Here is a 27,109-nt window from a genome sequence, read left to right on the forward strand (position 1 = left end):
AGAGAGAGAATAATGGCAATAAAGTTAATAATATGATATGGTGGAGAAACTTAATAAAAGCTAGGTTTCATCAGTTAAATCACTGTGCCAGATTTCATAGTAATTTTGTCAGCTTGGTATAACACTAGTAATATCCTTGTTCTTTTATAGTAGTACATGATTTCAGCTAACTTTTCCAGTACTTTCCTCTCTTTGTCAAATACCAAAGTACTACCTTCTGTAATATTATATATTATAATATCTACTAGATAATACATAAGCATCTGTTGTGAAAGCAATGAAGACATTTTATTTGAAGAACCTGTCTTTGTTTAATTGAGTATCTTAGTTAAAAAGGTCCTGGTCAAGGTATTTTATAGGGAATACATTACTCTTAGCCCTAGAATACAAAAGTGGAAAAATAAAAATACCTTGGTAATTAAAATTTTACATCTTAAAATGCATATAAAATATATTTCAACTTTCGTACTTTAGTTTGACCACATAACTAAAAAAATAAAAATAAAAATAATGCTGCATGGGTAACAAATAAAAACTTACAAAAAATGGCAGAAGTGACTACATGGTTATGGAGTGTCCCCAGATAAACTTTTGTTAGAGATATGTATTTCTGGTGATAGAAGTTCACTCTCAAGGTGGTTTGGAAGTCACGTAAAGCCGTTGGTCCTGTTGCTGAATAACCACTGGTTCCATGCAACGTAAAAACACCATACAAACAAACAGACAGATAAACTTCTAAAGGCTAGACTTGTCCTTTGGTATACACTTTCCCAAGTCTCATTTGTCCTTGGTTACATGGTCCCCAAATCCAAGGACCACCTGCTGTGACCTCCAAATGATGGGCACTTTTTTTTCTAAGCTGAAAGTTGGCATACATAATTTTTTTATATACTTATGTGTTCCTGCAAATGTCAACTACATGATATTTATTCCTACTAAGGCTATACTTCTTGATTTCCTTACTTCTCCCCCCTTTCATATTCTCTATTCCATCTTATTGTCCACCCTCATAGTGCAACTGCAAGGTTTTCCTCCTGTTACACCTTTCAAACTTTATCACTGTCAACTTTCAAACCTTTTCACTGTCAATTTCCGTTTCAGTGCTGAATGGCCTCAGTTGCCCCATGCTTGGCATGTATGCCAAAAGTCTATAAATCAGTTAAGCAATCGCTCACACTCAGTAGAGACAAAACACTGTAGTTTTCATCTATTTTGATCTCAAGACTCTCATATTAATTTTTTTCCATTTCCTTCCATTTTTCCACTGATAAAGGCTAACATACCTTGTGATGTTCATAGTAAGGTGTGAAATGCCAAAAATAAGCCTATGAAAAAAAAACCCATGGAGAGCTAAACAATGTTACCGTCTTAGCCACAGTAACAGTGGACTGAGGGTGATTGAGATGGCAGCTAGCCTTCATCTATGATTAAGAAGACCACATGGTTTCTATGGAGTTGGGTGTGGCACACCCATTATTTGCGAAAGGATTTAAGAAATGCACAGATGAACAAAAAATTCCACATTTCTAGTGGAAAATATGAAAATATATCCTAGACATGATTCTGTGTTGTTCACATCAAACAGCTGTCATATTTACACTCAAGAAAATTAATTAAGTGAAGTAGAAACAGAATGTAGAAGCCTCTGCTGTAGGAATATTAAAGTATTTTCAGTTATATTGTAAGCTTGAGGAAAATCATAAAGCAAAAGATGAGAATATGAAATTATATATCTGACATGATTCTGCGTTGTTCAAATCAAACAAATGTCTAATTTATACCAAAGTTAATTATTGTGGATGAAGTAGAAATAAATACTATTTTGTTCATGAAACTTACCTGTCAGATATATATATAGCTGTATTCTCCGAAGTCCGACAGAATTTCAAAACTCCCGGCACACGCAGTGGGCGGCCAGGTGGTTAGTACCCATTCCCGCCGCTGGGAGGCGGATATCAGGAATCATTCCCATTTTCTATTTAGATTTTTCTCTGTCGCGGTAGTGAAAACACCTGTTTCCATTACCTCCGCCTAGGATTTTGAAACTTCATTAGCCGCTTAAGTATCCTACTTATTTTTTGAATGATTGACTTGGATTTGTGGCTAGGCATACGCTATCATAAATTAATTTAAATTGTTTCATTGCATATGATGTCTGAATCTAGTTAGCCTAGTTTCAGACTTTGTTGTCTGCAACGGGTAAGGGGAGGCTACCGAAACCTTCGGTAGACACTCGCTTAGTATACATGACGTTTACATGTTTTCTTTGTTGAAAGATCAATGTAATTAGTGTAATGTTGACTGATTCCGAAAGAAGACGTATGATTCGTATGTACGCAAATTAGAGCGTGATAGAATCAGGAGGTCTTCCTCCACAGTAACAGAAGTTAGGATAATGAACCTACTAACCTCCAGTAGACTTTATTTTGCCTAACCCTGTGGTATGGCTTACGGGCCTAGAGGAAGTGTCTGTGAGAGGTAATGCCCTTTCTATTATGGTGGATTACATCAAGTAAGCTTGAAAAAGTGCTCGCTCTCCAATCAGTGTTGTGAGTGTAGTGATGTTGATTTTGCCCCTAGTGTTGTGGAGGGGGCGTCAGATCGGTCCTATAACGCCTCTAGGTCTAAACCTCTGTCGGACTCCCAGGACCAGGGAGGGGGCAAGTTGAAAACCGAAGGAGGGTTACGGGAACCCCCCACCGATCTGGCGTCCCTTCGGCAGGATAAGGCTGCCAAAGATCGTGCACGTGCACGAATCATGAAAGATTGCTTCTCGTCCTCCGAGGCGTCCTCCCCGCAAGGTTGGAGCTCTCGAAAGGACTCGCGCCCTCTAAAAAAGAAGCTTTAGAGAAGAGGATGCTTCACGTCCTCTCTCTCGTCAGGAGGGAGCGTCAGAGTACTGATCTGGCGTCCCTTCGGCTTGACTTAATATCGGTAAGCGTGACAAAGACGCAAAATGTCGCACAGGCGGCTGTCGTCTTGGTCAAGAGATTAAAAATGTCCTTAAGGCAGGACCCTCGCAGGCGGCCACCGTCTTTGTTAGAAGGTAACGAAGGTCTAAGGCCGTCTTGGAGACGATAGCCTTACGTCTTCCTATAGTGCTCTCACACTTCAGGAGCAGCGTGCGGCTCTCCAGGACGCTTTTCGGGTGGCCTTTCAGAAGACGCTCGACGTCATAAACATTGATAAGCTTTTTGGAAGACGCTCGATGTCTTACACGAGGACGCCTTTCGAGACATTCAACGCTCTATCGAGAGGAAGGAACGTCTTTACTCTTGTAGCAAGGATTGTTTTCTTGCTTTCCAAGACGCTCCCCTCCCTCCTCCCCTCATGGCGCTATGTATACGTTATGTGACGTTCGCTTTACTACGAAACGGGATATTGTTCAAGCTCATAAGCTTGACGTCCGGCAAGCTGATTTGCATAGTCAAACAGCTCGCCAAGACGCATCTTACTCGTCCCTAAGGGACGCTCTGTCAGCGGACAGAGATGACACTGGACAGACTATCCTAGTTTTCGACAGGAGAAGGGCAAAGAATTCCTCATACCCAAGAACACATAGGCGTCCTTTTAAATGCCCTTCGGCAGTGTCGATGAGCGTGACAAAGACGCAAGATGTCGCACAGCCGGCCGTCGTTTTTGTCAAGAGTGGCGAACGTCCTTAAGACTCGTCCTGATGACGATCACCGTACTTATGCTTAGGACGCTCGCGTTTCATGAGCGGCTCTCCCCTCGCCAGGAAGCCTCTCAAGTTACTCGTGTTGACGCACGTCATTCACTATGACGCTTCCCTTGATGTTCGTCGCTCTTCTATTCCGGACGCCCTTCAAGACGCTCAAAGAATGCAATTAGGACGTTCGGCAAGCACCTCGCGAGGATGCCTTTCGGAACGCTCGGCGTTCCTTTTTTGAGCGCGTTTCTGGATATGTTCATTTGCATTACTAAGACGCAAGATGTTACAATGACGCTCGGTAGAGCACTTGCCAGGACGTTCTTCAGAACGATAGGCGTCCTACGCATCAAGACGTTCGGCAGGATTCCTGCAAGAACGCTCTTCAAGAGGGCGTTGTCGAAGAAGAGGAAGGAGTTTGGTCTCGTCAAGATGTCTACTTCGCTTTCTACGAAGGGAGCGTTCAATAGAATCCATCACTTGATGAATTCCAGGAAAACTGTAAGCAGATTTCGGTGTCATAAAACGCCTCGTCTGCTTTCGGGATTGCGCTGCCGAAGGGGAACATTAAGGTCCTTCCTGTCGTAAGCCCAGTCTCTAATCAGGAATCCTGCCCCTTCCTCGATTTCTGCGGGAATCGGGAAGGCTATATGCTCGAATTCCTGGATTACTTTCCGTCATGCAATTGGGTTAGTTCTCATTGACAAAGTTCTTAATAACATTTTATCGCATAAGCGGATAAGTAACAAAATTTTGAAAGAGCTCTCATTCATTAGTCAGAGGCTCATCCAGGAAAAAGACTTATAGACTACGTCCATGAAGTCTTATGTCCAATATCATAAGAAGCTTGAACTTTCCTTTTCGATCTTCGGTTCTCACTTGAGGATTTCCATTTGAATAATATTATTCCTTCTCTTGGCAAAGAGAACGAAGACAGTCGATTTCCATTCTCTCTCTCTTCCTCGTCGAGGAAAGAATGTAGTAGAGAATTAGATGTTCAAGTGACTGCAATACTTATATATTTTATCTTCGCGTCATATTACTAATGTAAAGTTCAAGTCATATACGCATATCGTAGTTACCTCTACAGATGGCAACCGAAAGGACTGTTATTTTAAGCGTATTTAATCGGTCCTTCCTGCAAACTTCCAGGAGTTTCCGGTGTAAGGACAATGCTTAAAGGTTTTGTTACAACAACACCAAATCAGCTTCTGCATCTAGCGAATTATGTTTCGCTTAATATGCCTGCTTGAGAATTTCCTTATGATCGATAATAGTAACGAACCTATTCCTTCATAGAAGAGAGTAGCTGGTAACTCAGGCAGAATAGTGCGAAACGAGAGGTTGCTGTCATTGTTGATGACGCAGTATATTTAATCGGTACTCCCGGCAACTTTCCAGGAGTTTCCGATTTAACATTTGGTTAATTAAGCGTAATGTTACGACAACACAAAATCAGCTTATGTATTTAGCGAATTCTGTTTCGCTTAAATATGCCAACTTGAGAGTTTCTGTTCAAATAATGGAAAATCTATTCCTTAGATGAATAGAATAGCTGGCAACTCGGCATAAGACTGCGAGAAGGTGAACATAAGCTGCTGCCTGTAACTGTCACAGTGTGACACACTGTCACCAACTCAGTTTTAGGTAGCTCGTTGTAATGCTCGGTCGGTTACGTCTCTCTCTCCCGCGGGATTGATTTACGAACCGTATCTCTGCACTACAATCATGACTTTCGCCTCGGGTTGAGGGGATTTCTGGTAATCATGAATAAACGACTTCCTTTTGCTAAGAAATTTTCAACAGAGATATCTCTTAGACATGTTCGGCGCTGCTTACCGCACTGTAACAGAATTCTGTACGAGTCTACCAGCAGCATAGCACTATAATAATGCTCTCCTGCTTATGCAAAGCGCAGCCTTATTAGGGAAGGAAGCATGCTTAGTGAGGGAATGGATGAGTCTGCTGGGGACCATTTACTCGCTGGAGAAGCTTGTTTCCCTGAATAGACTGCAATTCAGACCTCTACAGTTTTTTCCTACAGGAGAACTGAAATAACATCAAAGATCTAGAGATAATTCTAAACGTCTCTCACTGGGTTAAGGATCACCTCAGGTGATACTGAGAGGGAGCCAGGCATCCGGACAGAGGTCCTGGCACATAATCTAAAAGAATTGGAAGCAATTTGGTTGGCTCTCCAGTTCCTCGAAGAGTGAGGTTTTTGGTCGAGTGGTCCAAATCATCTCAGATAATTCCGCAGCTCTCTCATATCCCAAGAACAGAGAGATGGTTATCGGCTATAGGCACGGAACGTAACGATCCTTAAGAGGTTCGTTACACGATTGCACGTCCGTGCGGATCTTCTCGATCGACGGCAGCAACTACTGACGTTTGAGTAATCCTCGCTTAGAAGTATGTCGAGAGTTTGTGGAGACTTTTGGTTTGGGGACGTCCTTACGTAGATTTCTTTGCAATATTGAAGACGAAGAAGCTTCCTCTACGTTGCGCTCTTATTCTCGATCCGAGAGCGGTAGCAATAGACGTCATCCTATAGTATGGAATGGGGATGAGTTGGTTAGCCTTTTCCCCTATTCAAAAGCTTAGGAAATATAATAAGATAATCGCTGGCGTCAGAGGGAGTGAGAAAGACGCTGATCGCCCCATGTTGGCCTTCGAGAGGCTGGATTCACAGAGGTCACGTCCTTCAGAGAGCACTTTCCAAGGACCCTTCCCGAGAGAATCGGTCTACTCTAACAGCCTCACTTCGAGAGGTACCTAAAATCTCTCCGCTCTGAGTCTGAATGCGTTCAGACTGTCAAGAAGCGAGAGGATCTTCAAGATTAATTGCAAGTCTCATTGCCAAAGCAAAGCAGGTGGCTGCATATTTTGCAGTGTACCAATCGGAGTGGGCCGTTTCTGGACATAGGGCAGGAAGAATGACTGTTCCTCCACCTCTGACCTCTGTGAATTACTTTACCGCCTTCCCATTCCGTCTGAAGTATGGGATAAGCTAGCAGTCCCAACTATTGTAGAATACGGAAATATGTTGACGGCCTCTAGGCTCAGAGATTCGGATCTGTCAAACAACAAAGCCCTTCACGATCTTTGAGGTCTGTGGAAATCTTGAAATTGTCTAGATCGAAGCTTCCGGCATGGAACTTAGACGTAGTCTGAAGTTCCTGATGTCAAAGCATTTCGAACCTCTCCTTTCTGTAAACTTAATACACGTAACCAGAAAGGCTAATTTTCTAACCACTCTAGCTACGGCAAAGAGGGTTAGTGAGGTTTTAGCCATCATCAGAGGTTTTGGCTTTAGAGGACATAATTCGGTGTCCTCTAAGCCTTCCGTTCTTGCTAAGAACGAAAACCCGTCTAACCTTTGGCCCAGAGACCTGGAGATCAAGGAGATGGCACAAATTATTGGGCAAGAGCCACAGAGAGTCCTGTGCCCTGTCGGGACTCTCAAGTTTTATCTTGATAAAACTAAAGAAAGTCGAGGTCATTCGGACAATCTGCGGTGTTCCGTAAAAAGACCAGACTTGCCCATGTTAAAGAACGCCCTGGCGTTATTTTTAAGGAGTCTTTCTCAGAGGCTCATTCGTCATGTTTGAACAAAGATTTGAAACCTTTTAAAGTAAATGCTCATGAGGTGAGGGCGCGGCCTCGGAAGCATTTCAACAGAGCATGACACTCAGTAATACCTGAGTGCCACGTTTGAGCGAAGCAACTCTGTGTTCGCTTCACACTCCCGACGGGATGTGAAGACGACATATGAGATCTGTGAGTCGCTAGGACCATACATATCCGTAGAAATATTATTGGAGGCAGGAAGCAGCACGAATCCTATCCTATAGAAAAGGGATAGGTGTGCTTTTAACTTTGAAGGGTTGGTCGCTTGAGACTAACTTCGATAGGTTAGGTCAGGTGATGGTTTTAGCTTTGTTGCCCTCACAGTATGGTCAATATGGTCTAGTCACATTGTGGTCACGCTCCCGTTGACAGATCATCTAGAGCGCACCAACTACACAGGTCACTACCTTGTTGGCAACTCTAGTAAAGCAAAAGCAGACTTCGGTGACAGTAATCAAGAAGTCAGCTATGCTAACAGGTAAGGAATCAAGATGTCAATCATCTGCACTTGAGGTGTTTCCTAATCCTTCTATTCTGTCCCTTCCCACCTCCAATGGTGGGATTCAGCTATATATATATCTGACAGGTAAGTTTCATGAACAAAATGTTATTGTTATGATACAATAAAGTTTGTTCATACTTACCTGCAGATTATACGATATAATTTAAAGTCCCCACCCACCTCCCCTCAGGGGACAGTGGTATGAAAAATCTGAATAGAAAATGGGAATGATTCCTGATATCCGCCTCCCAGCGGCGGGAATGGGTACTAACCACCTGGCCGCCCACTGCGTGTGCCGGGAGTTTTGAAATTCTGTCGGACTTCGGAGAATACAGCTATATATATATCTGCCAGGTAAGTATGAACAAACTTTATTGTATCATAACAATTTTTTTTAACAATTGGCAATAAATATAGTATTCAGTGTAATATACCATTAGAATAAATAATATATACTTTATTTATATACCTTATTTGTAGTAATATTAAAGTATTTTCAGTTAAGGTGTTAAGCTTGATTGAAATATAATTGTATATTTGTTCATGACACTTACCTGCCAGATATATATATAGCTGTATTCTCTGACGACCGACAGAATTTCAAAACTCCCGGCAAACGCAGTGGTCGGCTAGGTGGTTAGTACCCATTCCCGCCGCTGGGAGGCGGATACGGGAACCATTCCCATTTTCTATTCAGATTTTCTTCTGTCGCCGGTTGGTAAAACATCTGTTTACAGACCTCCCCGCTTTAGGATTTCGAAAACTTCATTTGTCACTTGAGTATTTGGATTGTCTTTTGGTTTCGGACTTGGCTTAGTGATTTGGCATACGCTATTGTGGTTTGGATTTTGATTTTGGCTTTGATTTTTCTTAGAATTGAGATGTCTGGATCTAGTTCTACTAGTTTCAGGGTGTGTGGTGTAGAAGAATGTAAGGTGAGGCTACCAAAAGCCTCGGTAGATCCTCACACAGTGTGTGTGAATTGTAGAGGGCATGTTTGCTTGTTGGATGATAGGTGTAAAACAGTGTGTGTGAATTGTAGAGGGCATGTTTGCTTGTTGGATGATAGGTGTAAAGAATGTGAAGTGTTAACTGATGTCGAATGGAAGGCGTATGAATCTTACATTCGTAGACTTGAGCGTGACAGAATTAGGAGGTCTTCCTCCAGGAGTGCTTCTGTTAAAAGTCAAAGTAAAGTTGCTCAATCTAACATAAATGTAGAACATGCTACGCATAACCCTATAATTTCTCCTTCAGATAAGGAAGTGATTGTTACCGAAGGGAATGCCCTTTCTACCATTTTAGAATCGATTCGGAACCTTGAATCGAAAATGAAAGTGCTACAATCTAATGTGCAAAAGTGTAGTGATAATGTTAGTGCCCCTAGTGAAGTGGAGGGGGTGTCAGATCGGTCCTATAATGCCTCCAGGTTGAGACCTCTGTCGGACTCCCAGAACACAGGGAATGGACATGTCGAAGGCCGAAGGAGGGTTACGGGAATTAAACACCGGTCTGGCGTCCCTTCGGCAGATCCTGAAGACGCATCCCAGGCTGCCAAAGATCGCGCGCAAGCTCGAATCTTGAAGGAATGCTTCTCTTCCTCCGAGACGTCCTCACCTCACCGTGGGTGGGAATCTCGGAAGACCTCTCCGACTGAGAGTGGTAAGGAAGACGTAAGGTGTCGCACAAGCGGCCATCGTCTTTCTCGCCCTCTTAGGAAAGGTCTTACGGAAGAGTACGCAGCCTCTCCAAGTGAGAGTGGTAAGGAAGACGTAAGACGTCGCACTGGCGGCCATCGTCTTTCTCGCCCTCTTAGGAAAGGTCTTACGGAAGAGTACGCAGCCTCTCCAAGTGAGAGTGGTAAGGAAGACGTAAGACATCGCACTGGCGGCCATCGTCTTTCTCGCCCTCTTAGGAAAGGTATGATGGAAGAGGATGCTTCATCGGGAGATCGAGAGCGTCCTCCGCCTCGATTTACGCTTCGGTCTTCTCCGGAAGACTTCGAAGACAGTATCCCGCATAAGAGATTTAGGACGCTTTCTGAGCGTCCTGATTCGAGTCCGGAGAGAAGGAAGAAGGCGTCCCCTCGCCCATCTTCTCAAAGGTTCATTCCATCATATGGTTCTTCACCATCAAAAAAGACTCTCGAAGCGATTCGTCAACAGTTGGATACGTTTTTCGCCAAGAAAGAGGAAAGATCACGTAGTCGTAAAAAAGATCTTTGGCTACCCGTCAAGAAATCTAGACGTTCTCCTGCGGCTTCTCTTCGTTCTTCGTCTGATCCGTCGCCTTCTAGACCTCATCGACTCAATCAGGAACGCGCAAGCAGTCCTGCTGAGAGAGTCTCTAGAAGTATTGGCGGTAAAGAAAAAGACAATAGGTGCCGCACAGGCGGCCGCCGTCGTCTTTTCCCAGAGTCGAAGAACGTTCAGAAGGATCGCTCAGAAATAAAATTGGGAGGAATTGATCTTGACTTACAGGAAGAGAATATTCAACAAAACAAATGCTTTGCTAACCAGGACGCTCGTAAGGACGCTTCTCGGGACGCTCGGGGTCGGAAACGTCGGCTGGAGAGACTTCAGACGCACGATATTAGTTCAGAAGAAGGATATGAAGATGAAGATGAGGACGTTTTTGAGGACGCGAGGCGTAGTGCTAGTAAGGACGCTCGTCGTCCTTCATATCAGTACGCGTTCCAGGACGCAAATGAGGACGCTTTCCAGGACGCAAATGAGGACGCTTTTGAGGGCGCTAGGCGTCCGATGCATAAAGTCACCCTGAGAAGAAAAGAACAGGTCGCTAGTCAGAAGATTAAGCGCCATATGCTTCAAGGTAGTAAGAACTACAATATCAGTGCTCGTCAAGAGAAATCGTATGACGTCAGTTTGGAAAATTCGGAGAGAAAGTCAAGGTTAGGAGAACATAGCAGACTCTCCTCTTCAAAATTGATTTCAAACACAAAACCTACGGTTCGAAAGGGAGGTGAAACTTTGGTTTCTTCTCGTTCAATGCAGAATAAGGCTATGTCTCCATTAGAAAATAAATCGTCAAGCGAGGCTGTTTCGGAAGAGGAGGAGGATCCTACAACCTCATCCTCTGTGGATTATAAGACTTTGACTCGTCTTTTAAAAGATTTGTTTCCCAAGAAGTTCCGAGCTCCAGTTCCTCTCTCTCCACCTTCGCAACTAACCTCTTCGAAGGCAAGGAAGACTCCAAATTTTGTCAAAATGGCCACCTCGCTCTCGACTAAAAGGGCTTTTAAAAGAATCCATGATTGGATGGAATCCAAAAAGACAAAGGGCAAGACTTCTTTTGCACTTCCCCCCCACAAGGCTTAGTGAAGATCGGGGAAGTGGTACGAGACAGAAGAGGAAGCAGGTTTGAGAATCCCCGCTTCCGCACAAGGGGATTTCGCCAACTTAGTGGAAGCTCTAGAAGTCTTACCTGGCATCAGCGAAGTTTCGTGGACAATGTCGGAGATAGATCACCATCTCAAAGGCCTTTATAAAACTTTGGAAGTTTTTAACTTTCTAGATTGGTGTTTGGGCGTCTTGGATGTTCTGTCTAGAAGCCCAGATTCCATCTCATTGGAGGACTTAGCGAGTATTTTGTCATGCATGGACAGAGCAGTAAGAGATGGCTCCGACGAACTGGCATCACATTTTGCGTCGGGAGTTCTGAAGAAACGCGCACTCTTCTGTAGATTCACAGCTAAGTCAGTGTCGCCAGCGCAAAAAGCAGAATTGTTTGTTCGCCTCCCTTTTCTGCTCATCTTTTTCCACAATCGATGGTAAAGGATTTATCAGTAAATCTCCAAGAACGAGCGACGCAGGACTTATTGTCTCGGTCTTCGAAACGTCCTGCTGATCAGATGTCTTCAAGAACCACGCAAGCTTCTAGGAAGAATTATAAGCCCTTTCGTGGAAGAGCCCTCTTCAAGAGCTGCTGCTCGAGGGAGGAGTTTCCCTAGGGGCAGAGCCCCTCACAAAAACCAGGGGGAAAGAAATGACTTTTCGGCCCTCCAGACACCAGTCGGGGCGAGACTCGCTCTATTCGCCGAAGACATGGAGGATAAGAGGGGCGAACTCTTGGTCACTCGAAGTGATCGAGAAAGGTTACAAAATCCCGTTTCTATCGAAACCACCATTAAGCATAGAACCAATAGACCTTTCGCCCTCTTATCAGATGTTGGAAAAGAGAGCAGTAGAAAGAGTCGTGTCACGGAACTCTCCAGGCTTCTACAACAGGCTTTTCCTTGTTCCGAAGCACTCGGGAGGATGGAGACCTGTCCTAGACGTAAGCAGGCTGAATCTTTTTGTAAGGAAAATAAAATTCAAGATGGAAACTGCACAGTCTGTTTTAGCTTCCCTGAGACCAGGAGATTGGATGGTGTCCTTGGATCTCCAAGATGCCTATTTCCATGTTCCGATACATCCTCGGTCCAGGAAGTTCCTCAGATTTGTTCTGAAAGGACAGGTCTTCCAATTCAGAGCTCTCTGTTTCGGGCTGAGTACAGCCCTATGATATTCACGCTTCTGATGCGAAATGTAGCAAGATGGCTCCATCTCTCAAAGATAAGAGTCTCACTCTATTTAGACGATTGGCTGATCCGGTCCACGTCAAAGGAACAGTGTCTGGAGGACCTACATACGACATTACAGCTGACGAAGGACCTGGGCCTTCTGGTCAACTTCGAGAAGTCCCATCTGATTCCCACACAGTCCAACGTGTATCTGGGGATTCAGATGGATTCAGTGGCTTTTCAAGCATTTCCATCCATAGAACGTCAGCTAAAATGCTTAGAGAAAGTATCGGTCTTCTTAGAGAAGGAAATATGCTCGGCGAGGGAATGGATGAGTCTGCTGGGGACCATTTCCTCGCTGGAGAAATTTGTTTCTCTGGGAAGGCTGCACCTCAGACAGCTTCAGTTTTTCCTAGCAGACAACTGGAAGAACAAGAAAGACCTAGACGAGATTTTGAGAATCCCTCAATCGATCAAAGAGTGTCCCTCAAAGTTCTGAGCCCAGACCTAGTGTTGTTCTCAGACGCGTCCATGACGGGCTGGGGAGCAACATTGGGGGAGGAAGAAGTGTCAGGCCTCTGGAGAGGGGAACAGAGGTCCTGGCACATAAACCTCAAGGAGCTAGAGGCGATTCGTTTGGCACTTCAATGCTTCGAGTCAAGGATTGTGGGACGAATTGTACAAGTCAACTCGGACAACACCACGGCGCTCGCATATCTCAAAAAACAGGGAGGAACTCTATCTCGCTCCCTGTTCAGGATAAACGAGGGAAATCTTACTTTGGGCGAAGCTGAGAAATGTAACGATTCTAACGAGGTTCGTTTCAGGACAGCAGAACGTTCGTGCGGATCTCCTCAGCCGTCAACATCAAATGCTTCCAAACGAATGGACTCTCCATCCAGAGATCTGCAAGGAGTTGTGGAAACTTTGGGGACGCCCACTGGTAGACCTCTTCGCGACAGCAAAAACGAAGAGGCTTCCTATTTGTCTCTCCGTTCTAGACCCAGGAGCAATAGCAATAGACGCCATGCTTTGGAATTGGAAGGGGATGGATCTCTATGCCTTTCCTCCATTCAAACTCCTGGGAGAGGTAATAAGGAAGTTTGCGGCGTCGGAAGGAGCAAGAATGACGTTGATCGCCCCCTTTTGGCCTGCAAGCGAACTGGGTTGCACAGAGGCCATGTCATTTCTGGTAGATTTCCCAAGGACACTTCCAGAAAAAATCGATCTACTCAGACAGCCCCACTTCGAGAGGTATCACGGAAACCTCTCCGCTCTGAGTTCCTGACTGCATTCAGACTATCCAAAGTTGGCCAGAGAGAGGTTTTTCAAGATCGGTGGCTAGAGCTATTGCCAGCGCTAGAAGAACATCTTCCCAAGCTGTCTACCAATCGAAGTGGGCTGTCTTCAGAGGTTGGTGTAGAAGGCAAAATATTTCCTCCTCCACGACCTCTGTGAGCCAGATTGCTGATTTTCTCTTACATTTTAGAGAGATAGACAAACTTTCAGTGTCAACGATTAAAGGCTACAAAAGTATGCTATCAACGGTCTTTCGACACAGAGGCTTGGATTTATCAAATGATAAAGATCTTCACGATCTATTGAGGTCCTTTGAAACATCAAAAGCTCCACGAGACAAGATTCCCTCATGGAATTTAGATGTTGTCTTAAAGTTTTTAATGTCAGCCCCATTTGAGCCTATGCACGCTGCCTCTTTGAAAGATGTAACTAGGAAAGCTATTTTCCTAACCGCTTTGGCAACAGCTAAGAGGGTTAGCGAAATCCAAGCTATGAGTAAACATGTGGGTTTCAGAGAACACAATGCGGTGTGTTCGCTGAGCCCCTCGTTCTTAGCGAAGAACGAAAACCCATCCAACCCCTGGCCTAAAAGCTTTGATATCAAGGGGTTATCAGAGTTCGTCGGACGAGAGCCGGAGAGAGTTTTGTGCCCTGTCAGAGCTCTCAAATTTTATCTGGAAAAGACCAAACAATGTAGAGGCCCGTCAGACAACCTGTGGTGTTCGGTCAAGAGGCCGGAATTACCAATGTCTAAAAACGCACTGGCGTTCTTCTTGAGAAACACCATCAGGGAAGCTCATTCATCCTGCACGGATGGTGATCTTAAACTGCTAAAAGTTAATGCTCACGAGGTTAGAGCGGTAGCTACTTCGGTGGCTTTTCAGAAAAATATGGCACTCAGTGATATCCTGGGTGCCACATTTTGGCGAAGCAACTCTGTGTTTGCTTCACACTACCTCAGAGATGTGAAGGCGACATATGAGAATTGCTACTCGCTTGGACCATACATTTCCGCGGATACAGTATTGGGGACGAGAAGCAATACGAACCCCATTCTTTAGAAAATGAATGTGTGTGATTTTAATTATGGGTTTGTATTTTACGGTCGTAGGGTTGGCCCCTTGAGGCGGTCTTCCCTTTAATTAGCCTGAAAGTTATGGGACTAACTTTAGTGAGGCTAAGTTAGGTGGTATTTTTTATGCTTCGTTGTCTTCAGTATGGTCAATATGGTCTAGTCACATTGTGGTCACGCTCCCGTTGACAGATCATCTAGAACTATCCAGCTATACAGGTCACTACCTTGCTGGAAATTCTAGTTAAGCAGAAGCCGGCTTGGGTGACAGTAATCAGAAGTCAGCTATGCTAACAGGTAGGGAACCAAGATGTCAATCATCTGCATGTGAAATGTTTCCAAAATCCTTCTATTCTGTCCCTTCCCACCTCCAATGGTGGGATTCAGCTATATATATATATCTGGCAGGTAAGTGTCATGAACAAAATGATATTGTCATGATACAATAAAGTTTGTTCATACTTACCTGACAGATATATATATAGCTGTATTCTCTGACGACCGACAGAATTTCAGAACTCCCGGCAAACGCAGTGGTCGGCTAGGTGGTTAGTACCCATTCCCACCGCTGGGAGGCGGATACCGGGAACCATTCCCATTTTCTATTCAGATTTTCTTTACCACTGTCCCCTGAGGGGAGGTGGGTGGGTACTTGATTATATATATCTGTCAGGTAAGTATGAACAAACTTTATTGTATCATGACAATATCATTTTATTAATGCTGACCGTTTCTCTTTATTTTAATTTCAGTGTTCCTGTTCGTTAGTGTAATAATAGGGTCATCTTTCAATTATGCCTGTTCACCGCTTTTTTTCGAGTTGGCTGTAGAGCTGGCTTACCCTGTATCAGCGGGCGTTGTTGGGTGGATTTCTTACCTTGTGCTGGAATGTTGTTGGTGTCATATTCCTGTTAACAATGCAGATGCCTATGGATAGTAAGTTACAAGGTTTACTTTTTTCTTTTTAAGACAATAATTTGGCACTGTTATTTCATCTTAAGTCCATTATTGTGAGGCTGAGTTGCGTGATTATCCTAACTGACATTTACAAAGGACGGCAATAAATTACATGATTCTTGAATAATTCTTCCAATACATGCTTACAACATTTCTACATCAGAGTCAGATCCGACTCTGCTTTATCCTATCAGTGATATTCACAATTTAGAAATACAAAATTTAAGGGATTGCTAAGAAAATCCTGGTTTATGAAGCTAAGGGTAAATTGAAATACAGCGGTACCTCGAGATACGAAAGGCTCAACTTACGAAAAACTCGAGATACGAAAGCAAATACGAAAAATTTTACGGCTCTACATATGAAAATTGTTCAAGATATGAAAGGTTGTTGCTCTAGAGTCCAAGATTCGCCTGGACCACCAATAACAATTTTGAAACTCGCGCGCCGCCAACTGAGTAGACTCGCCACCATCCTCCCGCTCTCCCATTGGTTCCTGATGCTAGTCACCGCCATGAGATCCTTCTCTCCTATTGGTCAGCATCCCTCCCATGATGCATCTACTTAGCGGCGTGCTTCTTCGGCCACTGCACGGCATCATCTGTATCGTACGCACGCGGTATTCGTTCGTTCTAACGATTTCGTTTATTAACGTAAATTCGTTAGTAATTTCGTTGTACGTAGTATACTTTGTCGTGTTGTGTGAGAACTTTACTACATACGTATACGTGCTACATAACATAATTACGTACAGTATATACGTAGTCATGTGTCCCAAGAAAATTGAAATTCACAGAAAGAAGAGGACGCTCTCTTTGGAGACGAAGATGGAGATTATCAAGAAGTATGAAGCTGGTATGCGATTGAGTGTGATCGCCAAGGAATACGGCCGAAATCCGTCGACAATAGGGACCATCCTTAAGCAGAAGGATGTCATCAAAGCAGCTACACCTTCCAAGGGCGTCACTATTTTGTCCAGCAAGAGGACCCACGTGCACAATGAAATGGAAAGCCTTCTTCTTGTCTGGATAAAAGACAGAGAAATCGCTGGCGATACGATAACGGAGATGGCAATCTGCCACAAGGCCAGCGCTATTTTCGGCGATTTGATTGCCCAGGCCGAAGACGACGGAGGAGAAGGGACATCAACGCCAACCCCAGACTTCAAGGCTTCGCATGGGTGGTTCGAGAAATTCCGTAAACGGACTGGCATCCATTCGGTGGTGCGGCATGGGGAGGCGGCCAGCTCGGACACGAAAGCGGCCGAAGCATTTAGAAAGACGTTCGACGAGATGGTGATCAAGGAAGGCTACAGTTCTCAGCAAGTCTTCAACTGTGATGAGACTGGCCTTTTTTGGAAAAAAATGCCTCGTCGGACGTACATCACGGAAGAAGAGAAGAAGCTACCTGGGCATAAGCCTATGAAAGACAGGCTTACGCTCGCACTTTGTTCCAACGCCAGTGGGGATTGCAAGGTGAAGCCCCTTCTTGTCTATCATTCCGAGACTCCTCGAGCCTTCAAGGCCCACAAAATGCTTAAGGAGAAGCTTCCAGTGATGTGGAGGGCTAATGTGAAAGCCTGGGTAACGAGGCTTTTGTTCACCGAGTGGGTAAATCTGTGTTTCGGCCCGACAGTTAAGAAATTCTTGGAAGAGAAGCGCCTCCCTCTGAAATGCCTGCTGGTGTTGGACAATGCCCCTGCTCACCCTCCTGGCCTCGAGGAAGATATCCTAGCAGATTATTCCTTCATTAAGGTTCTTTATCTTCCGCCTAACACCACCCCTCTCCTCCAGCCCGTGGACCAGCAAGTGATATTGAACTTCAAGAAGCTGTATACGAAACATCTTTTCAAGAGATGTTTCGACATCACAGTTACCACAAACCTCACCTTGCGTGAATTTTGGGAGGAGCATTTCGATATCGTAATATGCATCCGACTCATTGACCAAGCTTGGCAGGAGGTTTCGAGGCGAACCTTGAATTCCTTGTGGAGGAAACTCTGGCCTGATGCCGTATCCGCCTGAGACTTCGAGGGATTCAACATGGGCGAAGCTGGTGCTGCAGATTCAAAAACAGTTGACAATCCTGAAACTGTTTAGCAACCAGATCTTGACAAGATCGTTGCACTCAGCAAGTCCATGGGGCTGGTTGTCGACGAGGACGACATCAATGACCTTCTCGAGGAGCACCAAGAGGAGCTTACGACGGATGACCTGAAGGGGTTGGAGGCCATGCAACATAACGTCGTTCAAGAGGAGTTCTCTAGCAGCGGCGAGGAGGAGGGCGACGACTCTATGACAACGGCAGAAATTAAGGATGCTCTAGCTGCTTTTCATAAGGTGCAATCATTCGTAGAAAAGAGACACCCCGAAAAGGCTTACACAGGTCGTATGCTTGCACAGTTCGATGACGTTTGCCTGTGTCATTTCAGGAACATTGTCAAAAGTAGGCAGGAGCAAACTTCCTTGGATAGTTATTTTTTAAAGAGGCCTTTAGTAGGAGTAGTAAGCAAAAAGGAAGAACCAAGTGATACTAAAAAACAGAAAGTTGAAAGTGGTGAAGAACTTGAAATTTTGAGAAAAAAAAAAGGAGTAAAAATAAAAAAAAGACAAAACAAAAATGTTAATTTTAGTTTTTTGTAAAGTTAAGTGTTACAGTTTTGTTAATGTGTTTCGGAAAGTTTAGTTTATGTTTTCCTTACATTTTTTTATGTGTTTCGTAAAGTTAAGTGTACGTACGTATCTGCTAATATAATAATAATACTATAACTGTAATTATCAAATTCATATGTGAGTATTTTAAATAAATTCAGTAATCTTTCCATTTCACACTTTTAAATACTGTAAGGACAATGTCTCTCTCTCTCTCTCTCTCTCTCTCTCTCTCTCTTCTCATCCCCCCCCCCCCCCCCCCCCCCCCCCCCAGACTCTCGTCTCTCTCTCTCTCTCTCTCTTTCATCTCTCTCCTCTCTCTCTCGCTCTCTCTCTCTCTCTCTCTCTCTCTCTCTCTCTCTCTCTCTCTCTCTCTCTCTCTCTCTCTCTCACAGGATATGTATATCATAGTGGTAACTCTTTCTCTCTCCCTCTTGGCTGTAAGTGTTAGAAGTATACTGTATTTATGTACGGTGGCCCCCCCTGTATTCGTGTTCTCCGGATTCGTGGAGTTCTCTCTGGACCATATCTACCCATTATTCATGGGAAATTTGCCTATTCACGGTATTATTCTATGAGAAATATCCAGAAATTCCTTTTTTTTATCAATTTTCATCATAAGTTGCACTTTTTGTGACAAAACTATTTAAAAAAAGGGTATAAAAATTTGTAGTGGGTTTTTCTTGAATTTTAGTTACCAAAATAGGCCATTTTCAGCCTTTTTATAGGGGTTCCAACTATTCGCAGATTCTAAACATTCACGGGTGGGTCTGGTATGCATCCCCCGTGTATACGGGGGAATCACTGTATATATCTTTAAGGGTACTAATGTTTAAGATGACTTTGAAATTATATTGATATAATCTCAAAGATTAATACAGTAATATGTATGATAATAATTTAGGTAAATTTGATGCAGGATGTTACATACGGTATACATTTGGCATTTGAACTTTCTAGATAGGCAGTTATAAGCATAGGCAGTTATAAGCATCTCTCTCTCTCTCTCTCTCTCTCTCTCTCTGCAAAAGAATTGATAGATAGACAAATAGATACACTTGTTCAACCTATAGAAGTTTATCTCAATTTTTTTATATCATAATGCTCTCTCTCTATCTGTGATTGGTTGTGTATATATTTTTCTAACAGTAAAATTTTTCAGATGACTCTGATATGATATTAATAATAGCAATGGTATATTTGATGTAGGATGATAACTTTAAGTATACATTTGGAATTTGAACTTTCAGGATAGGCAGATATAAGCATTTTTAGAGGGGAGTTCTAACTATTCGCGGGTTTGATCTATTCGCGGGTTGTCTTGTACCCATCCCCTGTGAATATGGGGGAACACTGTATATTACAAATGCTAGATTTCTGGCTATAAATTAATGAGCTTGCTTTCATTGTCTTGTTGAGGACCCATTCCAGAGATGTCAGCGCCTCTTTCTGGCAACTATCTGAATCCTGGATGTGATGTCACCATATGAGAAGGAAACAGAGATTGGCTGCAGTGTCTTGATTGATGAGGGTCTTCCCATCGATGACAGTTGTGGTTCTTGCCCGGAGAGGATGGAGTAGGCTTGGCACTGGAAGTGACACCCTGTTTGGCATCCCTTGTCTTCTTCTGGCAGCAGTTGTAGTAATGTCCCAGTCGGTTGCAGTGGCGGCACTAGGCCTGTCTGGCAGGCACCTCTGTACCTTGGCCCAGTGCCCATTGTGGGCATAGTTGCTGCAGGTGCTGTCTGCTGCTAGACATGTTTCTGTGGATCTGTGTGTGTGGTTGCATGATTGGCATGGAACATTCTGTGATTGTGTGGTAGGGATGGCGCCCTTTTCATGTTTTTCCTGCTTCCTGTAGATCAAGAGGGCAAAACACAAATTGCAGAAGTGGCTTTCTTGATGGCCTCATAGGTGTGACATGTGTGGGTAATATCCTGTAGAGAGGTGTTGGTGTTGAGGGCTATGAGTTTTTCAGTTAGTTGTGCATCCCTGACTCCCATTAGGATGATCATCTTCATCTGGGTTTGCTCTCAAATTGAAAATCTACTGGGACAGATGTTTACTACCTCTGTAATGTTCTTGAGTTTTATGTAGAAGTCCAAAAAATACTCTTGCTCTAACTGTTAGAAGATGAACGTGGTGTATGGTCCTCTGTAAGTCTCCTGTATCTTTGCCTGTTTCTTGTAACCTCTTCCTGTAATACCATACTGTGCCATGTTGGTTTGGATGAAAAGTAAAACAAGCTCATTTGAAATGTAGGTTCTTTATTAGGTAATAAAGGCTATAATGCAGCAAGGACAATGCAGGTAAGCAACTGAACTCGGAGAGGGGAAGTGGCATACTGCTAAGCATTGGATTTGAATGTGTTTGGTTGTGAGGCAAGGCTACATACCTAGGCTTGGTGTAAGCCTGGAGGTGAAAATGGAATATGTAACTGATTCCATTCCCCATACTTCCAACGACGAATCGATGGAAGAAAAGGAAGGGTACAAAGGCACAACGCTAGCATGGGTATGACAGCGGCGGGAGACAAAGCGTGGGGAAGAGAAGAAAAACCCTCCCACGAAGGAAGAGTAGAAACTCTACAATGGTCCTCTTACTATAAAATGACTTCCACTGCTCTCTAGGCCACACGCGGTATTCCATGCAGGGATTCGTTATTGTGCAACCATTAGAATGGCACCTACTACAAGTGACGAGTCGATCCGTCACAGACGAAGCCAAAAAACGATAACACGGAAAACCTAGAGTTCCAGGGCACACACGTTGACAAGGCCGAGAAGGAGCAGAAGCAGCCATAATAACAGCACACATACACACTCAAACACAAGTGAAAACGGGCATCGAAAACCAGGTAAAGTCCCAGAGAGGTCAACCACAACTCTCGTTCAGGCAGTTTTAAGAAAGACTGACACTGTGGCGTGGGTTTTTGCTCCTTGACCACTCTTCTCCCAATTTATGCACGTGTTGCCAGATCTTACAAGATTCCTTGCTTTTATCTGCGATTCAACAGGATCCAGCTAGGCGCTAGAAATTATTCTATTGTTAAGACCTCAGGTTTGTGGCTATGAAAAATGCAAATTGTCTCAGAAAATTTGTCATTTCAAGAGCAGCATCTGTGCCAGAGTACATGCTGGATCCAGGCAGGGTAAAAGTGTTTTACCAGAGGCTTCCTCTCTTTGTGAATGACTTGGAGGCACCTCCCTCATCCTTTCTCATAACAACATGGGAGAAGGGACTAGACTAGGTAAGAGTTTAGTTTGGTGGCACCTATGTTCTATGTTTTACCAGAACCAAACTACTTTTTGAAGTTTCCCACAGGAGATGACAAGGTTTACTGAATGGTTTCTTACTTGAATAACCCCTTCTTGTCTCAGAAGGGCAGTCAGGTACAGTCCCTACTACAGTGGCCAGCTATTTCATCTGACCAGTAGGAGATTACTGGAGTCATAACTTCAGCTGCCTGCAAGGTGACCAGGATCATGGCAGTTCCCTGATGGTTCTCTTATGCAGTAGTTGAAGGGGGTTGACCCTTCCACCTAGGTGATGGTTTTTATTCCTGTAGGAACAAAAAGCAGATTTTTTATAAAAAAAATATGTTTCCCTAAGTATACCAACCATAGCCTTTTATGTTTAATCCCACCTTTACTACCCTGCCTAGTCCATGCAACCATAGGACAAGTGAAGGTGACCATCACCCCACTCACCCCAATCTTCACCTATTAATCACTGGATTAACCACCTGTTTCCAAGTTTGGTAATAGTTCCCATTTGTGCTGAAAGATACACCTATATAAAAGGTTTTGGTTTTTAATATCTAGAAAAAAAATTAATTGTTAATAAAAATTTGTTAGGTACTAATTGTATGTCTTTTCAGGTGTATTATGGATGGACTACATATTGGCCATCCAAGGCCTTGTTGTTGTGCTGTTAATGATACTAGTAAAAGAAGAATATCGTCGTACATCTATTGATAAAGTACCAGAAACTCAAACTACAGAAAATATTCCTGGAGTTGAACATCGATAGTATGTAGTGTGTGAAGTACATCTCAATTCTGGAAGTTGATCTTTTATACCAAAGACTGATCTTAAGTGCCTGTTATACGTTTTTAATCCTTAATGTATGCATATAAACTTATAGGTTTCCTTCAGGGGATGTAGCCATATCAAAAATTACTTGGTGAGCAATGTAATGCAACTGTAAAGTATAACTGACAAGTACAACACTGTACTGAGTAACAATACAGTTATTTGTTGAAAACAATTTAGATACTTTACATAATAGGAGTACTGTACATTCTTAACACTTGTAATCGTATGTTCTAGTTTACTTGACTCTGAAAAGTATATTTTGTATTGTCATAATCTCATAAAGTTGAAGTGGAGTAGTGTTTCTCATTTAGTGGAAGTTAAACCTCATTTATCTATGAAGAGTATTATTCCTTGATTTTTGTATCTATACTATAATACATGCTACCTCAAAGTAATTCAGATCTTTTTCACCAATTGTTTGAAGACTATTCTTGTCAACCTTGCTCTTGTGTTTCAATTAACTAGACTGATTTCTTACTGGATTTTATTTTACAGTTTTAGTGTTTCTTCATTATTATTATTTTAAAGATAAATATGTAGAGTGTATTTAGGTATTATGGGATTTGATATACTTTCTTAAGCTATCATTGGATTTCCAACTTGCAAAAGGATGTTAGACATAAAATAAAAGAAATAAACGAGGATCATTATTTTGCACTGTGATTGAGAGTTGCTACTCTGTATTTATTTTGATACATGTATATAAATATTCATACTTGTATATATATATAGTTATTTTTGAATAGCAGGGGAGAGATCTTATATAAATTATCTTTTGAATTTTGTATTCAAGTAGAATGATAGGATTTTTACAAATGTCAATAATTTCAACTGCTTTTTTTTACCATTTGAAATTTTTTGCAGTATGAGAAATGCATCTCAGTCTCACACAAGTTTACATTTTTATTTTTTACGCATTTTTCTCTGATGTTTGTTTTGCTGTATTGTGTGAGGTTAAATATATATATCTTTTGCAATGTACTGTGCATACTGTTGGAGTAGTATGTATACAAGAAAGACTTAACTTTTTATTTGACTGTTGATACTTACAAAAGTATTTTACTGTGTGCCATTATGTGTCACTCAGTATGGAGAGAGCATGTGGCATTTGAATTTTTAGGTTTTGGAATATATTCTTATGGATTCTAGCTGACCCCTAGAAAAATTTATTTCAATAATTTTTAGGGTACTACAAAATTGTGTACGTAATTATAAATTTTAAGAAGCAAAATAGAGTATAAGTTTTTTTTTTTACTTTAAATCCTATGATAAATATTCAAAACAGAATGTTGAATTATTGAAATACTCCTTTCAAAACAATTATCCCTGTTCTCTCTCACTCAGTTAGATGACCATAGTCCTAATAATTTTATCAAATAACAGTAGTGTAGTAATAAAAGAGGTGGGGGTTGGGCCCCATGAATCTGCATATAAAGATTGGACCTAGAGAATCCTGAAGCTAAACTCTTAAGAGAGTGAAGATTGGACCCAAAGAATCTTGAAGCCTCTAAGAGAATGAAGATTAAAACCAGAGAATTCTGAAGCCTCCAAGAGAATGATGTTGGGGCCCACACAATTCTGAAGCCTCTAAGAGAATGGAGATTGGAGCCAAAGAATCCTGAAGCCTTTAAGAGAATGAAGATTGGACCCAGGGAATTCTAAAGCCTCGAAGAGAATGAAGATTGGGTCCAGAGAATCTTGAAGCCTTTAAGAGAATGAGGATTGGTGCTAGAGAAATCTGGAGCCTCTAAGAGATAAGAGATTGGAGATTGGAGCCAAAGAATTCTGAAATCTCTAAAAGAAAGAAATTTGGAGCCAGAAAATTCTAAAGCCTCTAAAAGAATGAAGATTGGTGCCAAGAATTCCATAGCCTCTAAAGGGCCCTATACATTGAACGATTGTCCGTATCGTTTGCAAAAACATTGTGTATGGGCTTGTCTGAATGTAAAAGTGGGCGGAGCTTCATGTCTGAATGATCTCAGTTGGAATCTGTCATGACCAGGTTGCTGGCTTGCCACTTATGTCTGTCATACACAGGTTGTTCAATATATGGGTTTGTCTTTTGATATAAAGCTATCGCGTGATTCTGTTCTAGATTAGGATGCCATGTCTTCCCGAGACAAAATCTTTGTTCAGACTGAAAACGTTGCTGAGATCATTCATACTGTCTGAAAAGTGTGTGCGTTTGTCGATAACAACAATCGTTCATACAATTGTTCAGTATATGGGGGCCTTAAGAGAATAACGATTGGAGCCAGAGAATACTGAAACCTCTAAAAGAATAAACATTTGAGCCAGAGAATTCTGAAACCCGTAAGGGAATGAAGATTGGAGCCAGAGAATTCTGAAGCCAATTAAGAGAATTAAGATTGGTGGCAGAGAATTCTGAAGCCTGTAAGAGAAAGAAGATTGGAGCCAGAGAATTCTGAAGCCTGTAAGAGAATGAAGATTGGAGCCAGAGAATTCTGGAGCCTCAAAGAGAATGATGATTGGAGCCAGAGAATCCTGGTGGAGGCTCTTTGGTTATCATGTCAGTTTCTAAAACTAAGTGTGTTGCATAGAGCAATAGTACCACAGCATAGCAGATATGAACATGAAAAGTATTATTTGTTGTTTTAATAATTTATACACTTTTGTGAAACATTTGACTGAACTGGCTAGGAGCTGAAGCAGCTCTTTGTTATACAGGCAGTCCCCGGGTTACGATGGGGGTTCCGTTCTTAAGACGCGTCGTAACCCGAAAATCGTCGTAAGCCGGAACGACGTTCTTGAAAACATGTCCACAGGGAAAATTTCACTAATTTGCAATTTTTCTTAGGGCCGTATCTCTAAAATTATCACTAATTTACTTTTTTCATGTGCAACACTGTGTATTCACAAATTACTGTATATTTTCATTAAAATACAAAGAGAGAGAGAGAGAGAAATAACTCCTTACGGTTTCAATAGATTGAAATGAACGTCTGTAGGCAACTTTTTCCCCCTCCCATAAATACATATATTTCTCCAGAGAAGAGAGAAAGAGAGGACTGTGCAATTATGTTTTGTCTGTATCAATTCTTTTGCTGAGAGCGAGAGAGAGAAAAGGAAAAAATAGAAACACCAAATGTATGACAAGTATCTTGTGAGAGAGAGAGAGAGAGAGAGATTGTCCTTACAGTATTTAAAAGAGAGAAATGGAATGATTATTGTATTTAATAGACTCAGATATGAATTTTGTACTTACAGTTAATAGTATTATTATTGGAAAATATTAATGATAAACTTATTAAATACATGTCCATGAAAATGATTTCATCTAGGTAAGAGAGAGAGAGAGATTACATAAAACCATTAAATTCGTTGACCATTGTATGGCATTGTTAAGCTCAGAGTGTCACTGGAGTTGAATTGATACAGAAAAAGACAAAGGGAAGAATTTTCTTTTGAAATTAGTTATCGTATTATTACTACTACTATTATTATTATTATTATTATTATTTGAAAATATGATAAACACGTGCATCTACCATAAAAATTCTCTCATCTCGGTAAGAAAGAGGAATTATCCTTACAAGTGAAATGGAAAGGTCATTTTCATCTCTTTAAAATACGACCATTATGAATTTTGTAATTAAAGTTTTATTATTATTATTATTATTATTATTATTAAATAACTGAAATTATCAATAAACATTTTACATACTAGTACCATAAAAATTCTTTCATCTCGGTAAAAGAGAGAGAGAGAGAGAGTGTTTATCTCTCTCTCTGTTCTCTCAAAAAATACTTATAACGCTTCCAGCGAAAGAGAGGGAGGGAGTTACCACTATGACACATTATTATCTTGTGTGGCAAAAGAGAGAGAGAGAGAGTTAACCTTAATTAAAAGTGACATGGATAGATTAGTACGTATTGTATTTCTTTAAAATACTATCACATATGAATTTTGTAATTACAGTTATTATTATTATTATTATTATTATTATTATTATTATTATTTGAAAGTATTAAAAACAAATAGTACAAGTACATAAAAAATCTCGAGTCTCAGTAAATGAGAGAGAGAGAGAGAGAAAGGGGGGGGGGGAAATTTCAGGACCATGTGATTGCAACACTGCAGCTCTTCCCCCAGCTCTTCCCCCTCCTGGCTGTCACAGAACTTGATATATCTGACAGTTTTAGTACCTGGATCTCGAGAAAAGGTTACTGGAAGTTACTTGAAGAAGAATGGGATTTCCTTCATTCTTCCATAATTTTTTAAATATAAGCTAAAATCTTACTAATTCACTATGGTATTTTCTTTAATGAATTGATATTATTGCTGTATAAATTAATATTAATATTTGAAAATAGTAAATCATTTATTTATCATACAAAAAAACATACATCTTTGTAGTAGAGAGAGAGAGAGAGAATTATTATTTTTATTATGTGATATCATTTCAACTTATTAGACTTACTAATACAGTATTAATCAAAATTAATATTTGAAAATTAGTAAATAATTTTTGTATTATAAAAATGTACTTAGTCATGAAAATAAACATCAAAATACACTAATTAGTTATTATTTTTGTCGGAAAATACAAAGAGAGAGAGAGAGAGAGAGAAACTGTGCTAAACTATAAAGGATTCTTATCATAGTATGCGTTTTTTAAAAGCGTCGTAAACTTGGAGCGTCGGAAGTATCAGCGTCGTAACCTCGGAACAAGCGTCGTAACCCAGGG

General features: G+C 41.8%; 1 protein-coding gene across 1 annotated transcript in view; it reads left to right on the forward strand.

Annotated features, from left to right (window-relative positions):
• Window positions 1-23,648, forward strand: part of LOC135198015 (solute carrier family 49 member 4 homolog) — a 142,354-nt gene extending 118,706 nt beyond the window's left edge. Inside the window, 3 exon segments of the mRNA XM_064225366.1 lie at window positions 15,448-15,557; window positions 15,559-15,631; window positions 22,184-23,648. Coding sequence (XP_064081436.1) covers window positions 15,448-15,557; window positions 15,559-15,631; window positions 22,184-22,335 — 335 coding nt within the window. The 3' untranslated portion in view covers window positions 22,336-23,648.
• The last annotated feature ends 3,461 nt before the right edge of the window (window positions 23,649-27,109 follow it).

This window comes from Macrobrachium nipponense, chromosome 21, assembly GCF_015104395.2.
Source record: "Macrobrachium nipponense isolate FS-2020 chromosome 21, ASM1510439v2, whole genome shotgun sequence".
NCBI classification, from domain to species: domain Eukaryota; kingdom Metazoa; phylum Arthropoda; class Malacostraca; order Decapoda; family Palaemonidae; genus Macrobrachium; species Macrobrachium nipponense.